The sequence below is a fragment of the Malaclemys terrapin genome, chromosome 4 (assembly GCF_027887155.1).
Source record: "Malaclemys terrapin pileata isolate rMalTer1 chromosome 4, rMalTer1.hap1, whole genome shotgun sequence".
NCBI lineage: Eukaryota > Metazoa > Chordata > Testudines > Emydidae > Malaclemys > Malaclemys terrapin.
In genome coordinates, this window is record NC_071508.1 from 145258346 (window position 1) to 145271484 (window position 13139).

Genomic DNA, 13139 nt, shown 5'->3' on the forward strand with positions numbered 1-13139 from the left:
TCCCTGTATTCGCCTAGATCTGGATGACCCTGGATATAGATGTGTTTAAGTATGTCTCACCCAAAAGACTATATCATTTGGCACATAAAAATATTGCCCCTCTGACTTCTTTAATTGCATTTTCCTTAATTGAGTCCAAAATGAAAATCTCTGAAAGCAAGCTGTTCATATTTAGCTCTTGTGTACCACTTTTCATCGATGGGACTCAAAGCTCTTTACAAAGATAAACAGGGAGTCCCATGTTAAAAATTGGGAAACTGAGAAGCATAAAGGATGGCCTTTCTAACTTCAAAACATTTTTTGGAATTACTTGCAGTATATAAAATAAAGCACGAGTAAATCTTTGTGGGATTGGATCTGTAATCATTTAATAATTGTACTGTTGTCCTGCATTTTTACTTATATACAAGAAATATAACTCTAATAGTAACACGTGGTTTACCCAAACGTGCAATTGTGATCTTCAATGCATTTGAATTAAAAGTGGTATATTGTGACACTGACAAATTGATATGCCAAGGAATAAATTGAGGTATAATGTAAATAATGTGAACAATTTAGAACAGCCCTGTTTACTTAAGAACAATAGTCTTTTTAGGTTGAATGGCAATGCTTTTGTTTCTTTAAAAATAAAACTGCATTTTAGATCAGCAGAGATTTTAGCCTCAACTTTATGTATCAGGACTTCAGAATTGTTCAGACAAATGGCCAGATGTTACTCCTGGTTATACTGTGGAACTCCTGCTGATGTCACTAGGAAATCATGCATGTATTTAAGAGGAGAATTTGGTTCTAGATTTCATAACGCATTTGCATCTCCTTCACCTTGTTGCATGTGGTTGATAATGAACCCTGTGTTACTGTTATCCACAAAACTTCCAAAATGAAACATTTTTAAAAATAAATATATAATGTGTGAACATGTAGAGATAAAAATTAAAAGTAAATTTGTTAAAGGGTCCCTCTCCTTTGGATATTAGATCTGACCAAAGATGGTTTCCTTTTTGCACAATTGTACATTAATTGCTACAGCACTTCAGGGATTGCAGTAATCTGGATTGATTTTTGTAGATTTTTACACAAGAAATAAAAAGCAATAAATTTTACATTTTGGTTCTTGTTAGCAAGTGCAAGATGAGCAAATGCTTTTCAAATATTTATTTTAAAAGGTATTTAACTTTGAACTCAACAGACAAAAGGGAATATACTGTATTCTCACATGATGGACTCAGACAGTTCTACTGAATGTCAGTGGTAGATCTACATGCTGCTCATGGCAAAAATAGGCCCCAATCTTTAACGTTAGTTTTTTATATCCAATGCTAAATATGCAGAGAAATATTGTTGCACTTTTTGCTTGCTTTTTACAATACATAGATTTATAGATTCTAGGACTGGAAGGGACCTCAAGAGGTCATCGAGTCCAGTCCCCTGCCCTCATGGCAGGACCAAATACTGTCTAGACCATCCCTGATAGACATTTATCTAACCTACTCTTAAATATCTCCAGAGATGGAGATTCCACAACCTCCGTAGGCAATTTATTCCAGTGTTTAACCACCCTGACAATTAGGAACTTTTTCCTAATGTCCAACCTAAACCTCCCTTGCTGTAGTTTAAACCCATTGCTTCTTGTTCTATCCTTAGAGGCTAAGGTGAACAAGTTTTCTCCCTCCTCCTTATGACACCCTTAGTGTGTGGCTCTTAGTTGCTCTTTGGCAGCTGGGAAGCAAACAAGGTGCCATTCAGTCTATACTTTTTCGGAGAATAATGTAGCAGTAAATGTTGGGGTCCCCATTCTCCATAACCCAAGTAGATTAGTGGAAACTTGTGGAGTTTCTGTGCAATCCTGCCATTAGGAAGGCAGGATTTGGTCCTAGGAAGAGGTCAAGGATTCTGCCAGCCCAGGCCACCATTTGTCCAAAAGCAAGGAACTTCCACAACAGGTGTCTTGCCACTGCACTGCTGCCTAACCCAGATCCCAGCTTGCTACAGTACCTGCACATAATGGCATTTGCAGGGGCCACATTTCCAAGTTGATCCACAGCTTCCCCAGAGACTCACTTCAGTGTGATGTTCCACAGCATGAACTGGGAAGCAGCATCAGTTCTTGCAGACTTGGTATGAAATAAATATACCCTACTGTGATCATGGATTTTGGGGAGGGAAGAATTCCACAGAGATACCTAGGAAAGTTGTCTGCCTCTGTTCCCAGTCCTCCTAACCTCCTTCCAACTCAGAGCCACAGCCCCCACACAGGGAATTCGGTGATGTCATGAAGAAGTATGGCATGGAGCCTTCCTTTCCCTTCTCAACTCCAAGCAGAGGTCCTTGGTCTCATCCCTGCTCTTAGAAACAAAGTGAGCATGGATTCCTAAGATTACAGTGGCTAACTTTAAATGGAAGTATCATTCAATAATCCACTGAATGATTATATAAAGTGGCCTTTTACACGTGCCAAAGGTCATCCTGAATCCACATACCTCTGCTTCTGTTTCAGAACTAAAACTTATTTTTCTGTCCTTTGGAGCCACCAATCCCGAGCAACTATATAGTTTCACTTATGTGACTGTAAAGCAGTTTTGTATCATGGGTATGTTTTCATCCTCTTTTAATTCATTGCTGCCCTTTGTGCTGACTTCATTTATCATCAGATGGCATACCCACATACCCTGACAATGAGACCAAAAATCATACAGCAGGAACGGGCATGAATGCTCATTTCTGTGTAGTGGTCTTGTAATGTAATTGTTCAAGGCATAATAGTTCAACCTTTCCCTGAATGAATTCATGAGAACAGAAAGCAATCCTCTTCAGTGGCCTCAAATAGGAAACAGAGGACACCTCTTCACCTGTCATAAAAAACCTGCTTTGCCTGAGTTCAGGCCAGGCTCTTTGTTGAGGATTGGTGACATTGCTAAATCGTTCTTGTTTGGTATAGGGCCATTGCTCTTGCCTCTCCAGAAAATGTATCTTCCTTGCATAGGACTGTAAGACCAAAGCCTTGTCTAGGCTGGAATTAACTATGATTTCACCCTTCTGTGTACCTACTCAATAGTCTAAATCCTGGTGTAGACAAGGAAATCAATCACTTGCATGTGGTACCCTCACAACCAGTTCTCCATTTTCTGATATATCCCCTAATCCAAGTTGCAACCTCATCATAGTTCATATCCCCTGTTTTCTGAACTTCTGTACCCGTGGGGGAGAGGGGTCAATTTAAACTTTTGCAAGAAAGCTTGTTTATAGAGCCTATTATCTTTATCACCCTCGCTGTCCATATGGGTGAAAGTGTCTAAGGCCTTCCCTGACAGTAGCAGAGCCAGACCCCATACCATGTCCTTATGTCCCATCTTGTTCAATTCATATCCCATTTCAAAAGGATTTGGAAGCACATTCATATCATCCTCTTCTCTAAAGTTAGGAAATAATTTGGAGTCTGTGCCATCCACTGGGTATATGGGGTTTGGATCCACCTACTGGATCAGTATTTTACTGGCGCAGTCTCTCCATTTCGAGCTCATGTTGACATTCCTTGTCCTTCTCTCCCCCTTGTGCTGATGCTGCTTCTCCCAGACTGCGCTCTCTCTCTCTCTCTCCCTGCCAGCAAGCAGCTGGGTTTCCAGACACACCGTGTCCCCATCCAGCTTCTGTTGCTCTAACTGTAGATCTATCCAGTATCTCTTTGTTCTGGATAGAACATGGCTGCTGTCTCTGTCTGCCTCTTCCCTGATCCCTTCTAGTGTCTCCAAGATTTTCCCCGCCTGCTGGACTCTCTGACAGTTGGCTGGATGTTCTCTGTGATCCTAGACCAGTGGTGGGCAACCTGTGGGCCTCATGCAGCCATCAGGGTAATCGGATTGCGGGCCATGAGACATTTTGATGGCGTTGACCGTCCACAGGCACCCCCCCCTCCCCCCCGCAGCTCCCAGTGGCCGTGGTTCGCTGTTCCCAGACAATGTGAGCTGTGGGAAGTGGCAGGCCGCAGCGATATGCTGGCCCCCACTTCCCGCAGCTCCCATTAGCTGTGAACGGCGAACCACAGCCACTGGGAGCTGCAGGAGGCCGTGCCTGCGGACGGTCAACATTAGCAAAATGTCTCACGGCGCGCAATCAGATTACCCTGATGGACCGCAGATTGCTTACCACTGTCCTAGACCATCATTCTTTTTTCTGGTCCTGTCATAACTATAAAGGGAAGGGTAATAGCTGTCCTGTGTACAGTACTATAAATCCCTCCTGGCCAGAGACTCCAAAATCCTTTTCCCTGTAAAGGGTTAAGAAGCTCAGGTAACCTGGCTGGCATCTGACCTAAAGGACCAATAAGGGGACAAGATACTTTCAAATCTTGGGGGGGGAAGGCTTTTGTTTGTGTTCTTTGTTTGGGAGTGTGTTCGTTCTCGGGGACTGAGAGGGACCAGACATCAATCCAGGTTCTCCACATCTTTCTAAGCAAGTCTCTCCTATTTCAAACTTGTAAGTAAATAGCCAGGCAAGGCGTGTTAGTTTTCCTTTGTTTTCTCAACTTGTAAATGTACCTTTTACTAGAGTGTTTCTCTTTGTTTGCTGTACTTTGAACCTGAGACTAGAGGGGAGTCCTCTGAGCTCTTTAAGTTTGATTACCCTGTAAGGTTGATTTCCATACTGATTTTACAGAGATGATTTTTACCTTTTTCTTTAATTAAAAACCTTCTTTTTAAGAACCTGATTGATTTTTTCCTTGTTTTAGATCCAAAGGGGTTTTGGATCTTGATTCACCAGGAGTTGGTGGGAGGAAGGAGGGGAATGGTTAATTTCCCCTTGTTTTAAATCCAAGGGGTTGGATTTGTTTTCACCAGGGATTTGGTGAAGGTTTTTCAAGGTTTCCCAGGGAGGGAATCCATTGAAAATGGTGGCAGCCGAACCAGAGCTAAGCTGGTAATTAAGCTTAGAAGTTTTTATGCAGGCCCCTACATTTGTACCCTAAAGTTCAAAGTAGGGATCTCAGTCCTGACATGGTGAATAGCGGTGGGATCATTTTATACCCAAAAAGCCAGTGAGATTTTTTTTCCTTCTAGCTGCTTGGAAAGCCGAGCTAGAAGTAGATAGATGCATATCTTATCTCTCCTTGCCTGAAGGCAGAGGTGTTAAGTTTTTTTTACAGGTCCTTTGTTAAGAGAAGGGTTCAATTAGCAAATGACTGGTAAAAGGTATTTACAAGCTGAATTGTTTTTTTTTTCTTTTTACATCCTCCGGAGTAGCTAGTTAGAAAGTTACTGTTAACTCTGCAGCAGCCAGAGCTGAGAGCTTCCCAGTTTGTCAACTGCAAAGGGGGTGACCCAGCACAAGAAAACAGGAAAATGACTACCAAAGAAGTAGCTAACAAAATAGAACTGGCCAAACTAGAAGCAGAAGAAAATGAAAGAAAACATCAGAGACTGCTTCAATTAACAAAACTCGAGACAGAGCAGAGAGAAAGAGAAGAAAAAGCCAAAGAGGAGGCCCACAAGAGAGAGATGGAGCTGAAAGAAAAAGAGATGAAGATGAAAGAAAAAGAGATGGAGGAGAGAGAAAAAGAAAGGAAGCATGAACTGGAAGTAGCAAAGGCTAAGCAGGATGCACCAGCCAATGCTAACAACCCCCCTCCAGGTACCACTTCCCATCCCAGAAGATTCCCCACCTACAAGGCAGGCGATGATACTGAGGCCTTCTTAGAAAATTTTGAAAGGGCCTGCCTTGGATACAGCATCGCTATAGACCAGTACATGGTAGAGCTGAGGCCGCAGCTCAGTGGACCCTTAGCAGAGGTGGCGGCTGAAATGCCTAAGGAACACATGAACAGTTATGAACTTTTTAAAAACAAGGCCAGACTCAGAATGGGGCTAACACCCGAGCATGCCCGTCGGCGGTTCAGAGCCCTAAAGTGGAAACCGGATGTGTCATTTACCCGTCATGCCTACCACATTGACAAAAATTGTGATGCCTGGGTATCAGGAGCAAATGTTAAATCTCTGGAAGATCTGCTTTCCCTAGTAAAAATGGAGCAGTTTTTAGAGGGTGTTCCTGAGGAACTAGAAAGGTACATCCTAGATAGGAAGCCCAAAACTGTAACTGAGGCGGGGGAGATTGGAGCCCAATGGGTGGAGGTGGCAGAAAAGAAAAAAACTATTAGCAGTTGGAGCGAATATCAGAAGGGGCAAGCCGAAACAAAACCTTACCACCGGGGACAACCCAAGGCCCCACCCACATCCCAAGGGAAACCCCAGACGCCTTCTCACCCCACCACACCAGTCTCCACCAACCAACCTCGTCCCGGTGATACCTTAGCAGGGCGATGTTTTAAATGTAATGGACTGGGACATATAAAGGCTCACTGCCCCAAGAACCCCAACCGATTACAGTTCATTACACCCCAATCACACCAAAGATCCCCAAACCCAGATGCCTCTCTCATACCCTCGGAGCGAAGGGAAACCTTGAGAGTGGGCGGAAGGAAGGTTACCGCTTGGAGGGACACTGGGGCTCAAGTGTCAACTATCCACCAATCCCTAGTGGACCCCAAACTCATCAACCCAGAGGCTACAGTGACAATTCAACCCTTCGTGTCACAATCTGTAACCTTGCCTACAGCCACGTTGCATGTCCAGTACAAGGGCTGGTCAGGAATGTGGACTTTTGCAGTCTATGACAATTATCCCATTCCCATGCTGCTGGGGGAAGATTTGGCCAACCATGTGAAGGTAGCCAAGAGGGTGGGAATAGTCACCCGCAGCCAGGCTAAGCAAGCTTTCACCCCCATCCCTGTTCCTGAGCCGTCCACCAGGGCCCCGTCTGTGTTACCGGAGACCCAGACAAAGGTGGTGGAACTGGATCCTCTGCCAACGACTGCAACAGCCGTAGTGGATCCAATCCCAGAGACCCAGCCAAAGCCAGTCCCAGAACCGGAACTGGCAACGCAACCAGCACCAGAACCATTGCCAGCCCTGAGTCCAGCCCTTGCAAACCCGTCTACAACTCCAACGCCAGAGGGCACCAGCGAGCCTGAACTGGCAGAAGCAGCAGATAACCCTACCCAAGAGGCTCAGCCAGAGCCTGAGTTACCACATAGTGCACCAGCGGACAGCGGTTCACAGTCAATGGAAACAGCCCCAGCACCTGCATCGCTTCCAGAGGGACCAAGCCCCAGTCCACAGTCCAAGGAGGAACTGATGTCTCCAGCATCAAGGGAACAGTTCCAGGCCGAGCAGGAAGCAGATGACAGCCTTCAGAAAGCTTGGGCGGCTGCGCGGAGCACCCCACCGCCTCTCAGCTCTTCTAACCGATCCCGGTTTGTTGTAGAACAAGGACTTTTATACAAGGAGACTCTTTCTGGTGGGCACCAGGAAGACTGGCATCCTCAAAGACAGTTGGTAGTTCCCACTAAGTATCGGGTAAAGCTCTTGAGCTTAGCCCATGATCATCCCAGTGGCCATTCTGGGGTGAACAGAACCAAGGACCGGTTGGGGAAGTCCTTCCACTGGGAGGGAATGGGCAAGGACGTTGCTAATTATGTCCGGTCTTGTGAGGTGTGCCAACGAGTGGGAAAACCCCAAGACCAGGTTAAAGCCCCTCTCCAGCCACTACCCATAATTGAGGTCCCATTTCAGCGCGTAGCTGTGGATATTCTGGGTCCTTTCCCAAAGAAGACACCCAGAGGAAAGCAGTACGTACTGACTTTCATGGATTTTGCTACCCGATGGCCGGAAGCAGTACCCTTAAGCAACACCAGGGCTAAAAGTGTGTGCCAGGCATTAACAGACATTTTTGCCAGGGTAGGTTGGCCCTCCGACATCCTTACAGATTCGGGAACTAACTTCCTGGCAGGAACCATGGAAAACCTGTGGGAAGCTCATGGGGTGAATCACTTGGTTGCCACCCCTTACCACCATGAAACCAATGGCCTGGTGGAGAGGTTTAATGGAACTTTGGGGGCCATGATACGTAAATTTGTAAATGAACACTCCAATGATTGGGACCTCGTGTTGCAGCAGTTGCTTTTTGCCTACAGGGCTGTACCACATCCCAGTTTAGGGTTTTCACCATTTGAACTTGTGTATGGCCGTGAGGTTAAGGGGCCATTACAGTTGGTGAAGCAGCAATGGGAGGGGTTTACGCCTTCTCCAGGAACAAACATTCTAGACTTTGTAAGCAACCTACAAAACACCCTCCGACATTCTTTGGCCCTTGCTAAAGAAAACCTAAAGGATGCTCAGGAAGAGCAAAAGGCCTGGTATGATAAGCATTCCAGAGAACGGTCCTTCAAAGTAGGAGACCAAGTCATGGTCTTAAAGGCAATCCAGGCCCATAAAATGGAAGCATCGTGGGAAGGACCATTCACGGTCCAGGAGCGCCTAGGAGCTGTTAACTATCTCATAGCCTCCCCCACCTCCAACATAAAGCCTAAGGTATACCATGTTAATTCTCTTAAGCCCTTTTATTCCAGAGAATTAAACGTTTGCCAGTTTACTGCCCAGGAAACAGATGACGCGGAGTGGCCTGAAGGTGTCTACTACGAAGGAAAAAAGGATGGTGGCGTGGAAGAGGTGAACCTCTCCATGACCCTTGGACGTCTGCAGCGACAGCAGATCAAGGAGCTGTGCACAAGCTTTGCACCAATTTTCTCAGCCACTCCAGGATGGACCGAACGGGCATACCACTCCATTGACACAGGTAATGCTCACCCTATTAGAACCCCACCCTACCGGGAGTCACCTCATGCCAAAGCTGCTATACAAAGGGAGATCCAGGACATGCTACAGATGGGTATAATCCGCCCCTCTAAGAGTGCATGGGCATCTCCAGTGGTTCTAGTTCCCAAACCAGATGGGGAAATACGCTTTTGCGTGGACTACCGTAAGCTAAATGCTGTAACTCGTCCTGACAACTATCCAATGCCACGCACAGATGAGCTATTGGAGAAATTGGGACATGCCCAATTCATCTCTACTTTGGACTTAACCAAGGGGTACTGGCAAGTACCACTAGATGAACCCGCTAAGGAAAGGTCAGCCTTCGTCACCCAGGCAGGGATGTATGAATTCAATGTACTCCCTTTCGGGTTGCGAAATGCACCCGCCACCTTCCAAAGACTTGTAGATGGTCTCCTAGCAGGATTGGGAGAATCTGCAGTTGCCTACCTCGACGATGTGGCCATTTTTTCTGATTCATGGGCAGAGCACATGGAGCACCTGGAAAAAGTTTTCGAGCGCATCCAGCAGGCAGGGCTAACTGTTAAGGCTAAAAAGTGTCAAATAGGCCAAAACAGAGTGACTTACCTGGGGCACCAGGTGGGTCAAGGAACTATAAATCCCATACAGGCCAAAGTGGATGCTATCCAAAAGTGGCCGGTTCCAAAGTCTAAGAAACAGGTCCAATCCTTCTTAGGCTTGGCTGGATATTATAGGCGATTTGTACCCCACTACAGCCAAATCGCCGCCCCGCTGACAGACCTAACCAGAAAGAAACAGCCAAATGCAGTTCAGTGGACTGATGAGTGTCAAAAGGCCTTTAACCAGCTTAAGGCAACACTCATGTCTGACCCTGTGCTAAGGGCCCCAGACTTTGACAAACCGTTCCAAGTAACCACAGATGCGTCCGAGCGAGGCGTGGGAGCAGTTTTAATGCAGGAAGGACCGGATCAAGAATTCCATCCTGTCGTATTTCTCAGTAAGAAACTGTCTGAGAGGGAAAGCCATTGGTCAATCAGCGAAAAGGAATGCTATGCCATTGTGTACGCGCTGGAAAAGCTACGCCCATATGTTTGGGGACGGCGTTTCCAACTACAAACAGACCATGCTGCGCTACAGTGGCTTCATACCGCCAAGGGAAATAACAAAAAACTTCTTCGGTGGAGTTTAGCTCTCCAAGATTTTGATTTTGAAATACAACACATTTCGGGAGCTTCTAACAAAGTGGCTGATGCACTCTCCCGGGAAAGTTTCCCAGAGTTAACTGATTAACAATTGTTCTTGAAATGAAACATATTGTTAGTTTTTATATAATCAGTAGTATGTCTAAAGGTACATGTGTCTTATTAACTCTGTTTTCTCCTAGAACTCCAGGAAGAAATCACAGCCAGTGTGGAACCGAACATCCAACACTATCTGTGATTTGGGGGGCGTGTCATAACTATAAAGGGAAGGGTAATAGCTGTCCTGTGTACAGTACTATAAATCCCTCCTGGCCAGAGACTCCAAAATCCTTTTCCCTGTAAAGGGTTAAGAAGCTCAGGTAACCTGGCTGGCATCTGACCTAAAGGACCAATAAGGGGACAAGATACTTTCAAATCTTGGGGGGGGAAGGCTTTTGTTTGTGTTCTTTGTTTGGGAGTGTGTTCGTTCTCGGGGACTGAGAGGGACCAGACATCAATCCAGGTTCTCCACATCTTTCTAAGCAAGTCTCTCCTATTTCAAACTTGTAAGTAAATAGCCAGGCAAGGCGTGTTAGTTTTCCTTTGTTTTCTCAACTTGTAAATGTACCTTTTACTAGAGTGTTTCTCTTTGTTTGCTGTACTTTGAACCTGAGACTAGAGGGGAGTCCTCTGAGCTCTTTAAGTTTGATTACCCTGTAAGGTTGATTTCCATACTGATTTTACAGAGATGATTTTTACCTTTTTCTTTAATTAAAAACCTTCTTTTTAAGAACCTGATTGATTTTTTCCTTGTTTTAGATCCAAAGGGGTTTTGGATCTTGATTCACCAGGAGTTGGTGGGAGGAAGGAGGGGAATGGTTAATTTCCCCTTGTTTTAAATCCAAGGGGTTGGATTTGTTTTCACCAGGGATTTGGTGAAGGTTTTTCAAGGTTTCCCAGGGAGGGAATCCATTGAAAATGGTGGCAGCCGAACCAGAGCTAAGCTGGTAATTAAGCTTAGAAGTTTTTATGCAGGCCCCTACATTTGTACCCTAAAGTTCAAAGTAGGGATCTCAGTCCTGACAGGTCCTCCAGAGTATAGCAAGTTGACTAGTTATGCCTTTGTCCTTTCTTCAGAGATGAGTTGCCTTTCTCTGCATATCTCAATTAGACAACCTTTTTTCAGCTGTTCATAACTCATTTTACCATCTCTTTTCGCTGTTCCAGTCTTGAAAAGACTGAGACTTTTCTCTGTGCTTTTCCCTTCTATAGTACTTGCTTTCGCTGCTGTTGGCACTTCACTGGCAATTCCCCACTGTCATAACTGCCACTATATATGTCCCAGTTTCAGGGTTATCTTTGATCCCCGCCACCACCACCTCAACCCCTCAGTCTTCATCAAGGTTTTGGGCTTCCTGGCTGTTGCCTCTCTGACGGAGACCCATGTCTCTTTTCCTCTCCAGATTCAGGGTGCAGTCCCTCTGCGTCTCACTGTGATTTCCCCAGCAAATCTGACCCAGGTCCAGCAACTGTGGTTAACCTTTCTCCAAGGGCTGCAGTGGTGTATACTAATTACCAACCAGCTTTCACAAAGCAAAATAAATTTATTCTTAGGTTAAAAGCATTACAGAGAAAGCTTATAGAAACTTTTAATGCTTTCTTTACGCTTAGGTGGATCCTGGTATGTTTTCTATCTCATGGGGCTCTCATAAGCCTAAGTCTTTCCACCCTTTCAGTTCTTGGAGGAACAGTGGTAACCCTCCCCCACACCCAGTAGAGTAGCTTACAATCACTGGCCCACAAAATACATAAAACATTCATAAACTTAGTACGATATGGTCCCCAAAGTGACTGCATGTGTTAACATTCATTGCTAGTAATGGAGACCGGAAAGAATGTTCATTATTAGCATTATTATTTGTTTGTATTACCCCATAGTGCCTACGAGCTGTACAAACAGAACAAACAGATGGCATGAGTGTAACATTATGAGCACAAGCGTACACCTACCACTGCATCAACTTACTCAAGCATTATTGTGGGAGATGCATCCACCTCAGCCCCCCCCGGTGTCTCAATGGTACAGCTTTCAGCAAACACTTTCACCTTGTGGATGTGGATCTCAATTTTTCTTTTTGCTCTTGGGCAGTTTGGCAGAATTTGTGTGTGTGTGAGAGAGAGAGAGCATTCATGTTTTCCTTTCAGCTAAGGATATTCTCCCTTAGGGAGCCTCTCCTCCCTACTCTTCACCTCTCTCCCCTCCCCCCCAAAAAAGGGTGTGGGAGGATTCCCAAAAGGAACTATCCAATTGATATGGACTGGTAGATCCAAAATATAAAGGTAAGAAGAAACATTTACCTTTATACATGGACTTAAGTTGAAATCTAGAGTTCAGTCATACCTATGTGCATCTCTCTCTTACCTGGGTTTTTAAAGCCATATTTTTTTTAACACTTTTAAATTAAAGGTTTGTTCCTTTTTGCTACAGCTGTTCATAGTTTCAAGTTGAGTCGCAACCACGTGGACTGGCACAGTGTAGATGAAGTGTATCTTTACAGTGATGCAACAACATCTAAAATTGCAAGAACTGTTACGCAAAAGTTGGGATTTTCCAAAGGTAATAGTTCTCAGCATTTGTAAATAATTTTGTAAAGATTATTGCTTTAATAGTTTGTTACTTAATGCTATGAGAAGAAAATTCCAGGTTCCATCCATAATTTCAAGTTTGAAATTTTTGTCTAATGCATAGTTAATTTTTGTCATTGCACTCTGGTGGGAGAATAACTCAAAGGCGCTGTTAGGTTGTCGTGCACATTTTTAATTAAGAATAAAACAGGTTTACTGCAGCTTATTACCAAATAATTCTGATATAGTTTCATATAACTTAAAGTACATTAAGGTTACAAAGTCGAGCATTCCGAAGCTAAGAAATGCCAGAATTAATGTTGTCTGTGCAACCTTAATTCGACCTCCCCCTAGTATGCAGCCATTACAATGGTCTTTAATTACATGATCACATACTGTTTTTTGCCACTGGAGCCCTGCCTCATTCACTGCACAGAATGTACCTGCTCTGGTGATGAGTAAGGGTTATGTAGCAAAGGACACTTTTTTGTCCATAGTACCCTGTCTCATTTTGTTGCAGAAGTTGAAAGATATGTAGTGAATGAGGCAGGGGATTGTACAAAGAGAAAGGTTAAGGCAGTTGAATGCTGCCCTGGATAGTTGGATTTTATCCCTGCCCCTGCCACAGAGTTCTTAATGATGCTGG

At 44.6% G+C, this 13139-nt stretch overlaps 1 protein-coding gene across 2 annotated transcripts in view; it reads left to right on the forward strand.

Annotated features, from left to right (window-relative positions):
* Positions 1–13139, forward strand: part of DDHD1 (DDHD domain containing 1) — a 118179-nt gene that overhangs the window by 34104 nt on the left and 70936 nt on the right. For both annotated transcript variants that reach the window (XM_054026674.1, XM_054026675.1), the window contains one exon: positions 12357–12485. In XM_054026674.1, the coding sequence (XP_053882649.1) occupies positions 12357–12485 (129 nt within the window). The remainder of the gene's footprint in view (positions 1–12356; positions 12486–13139) is intronic.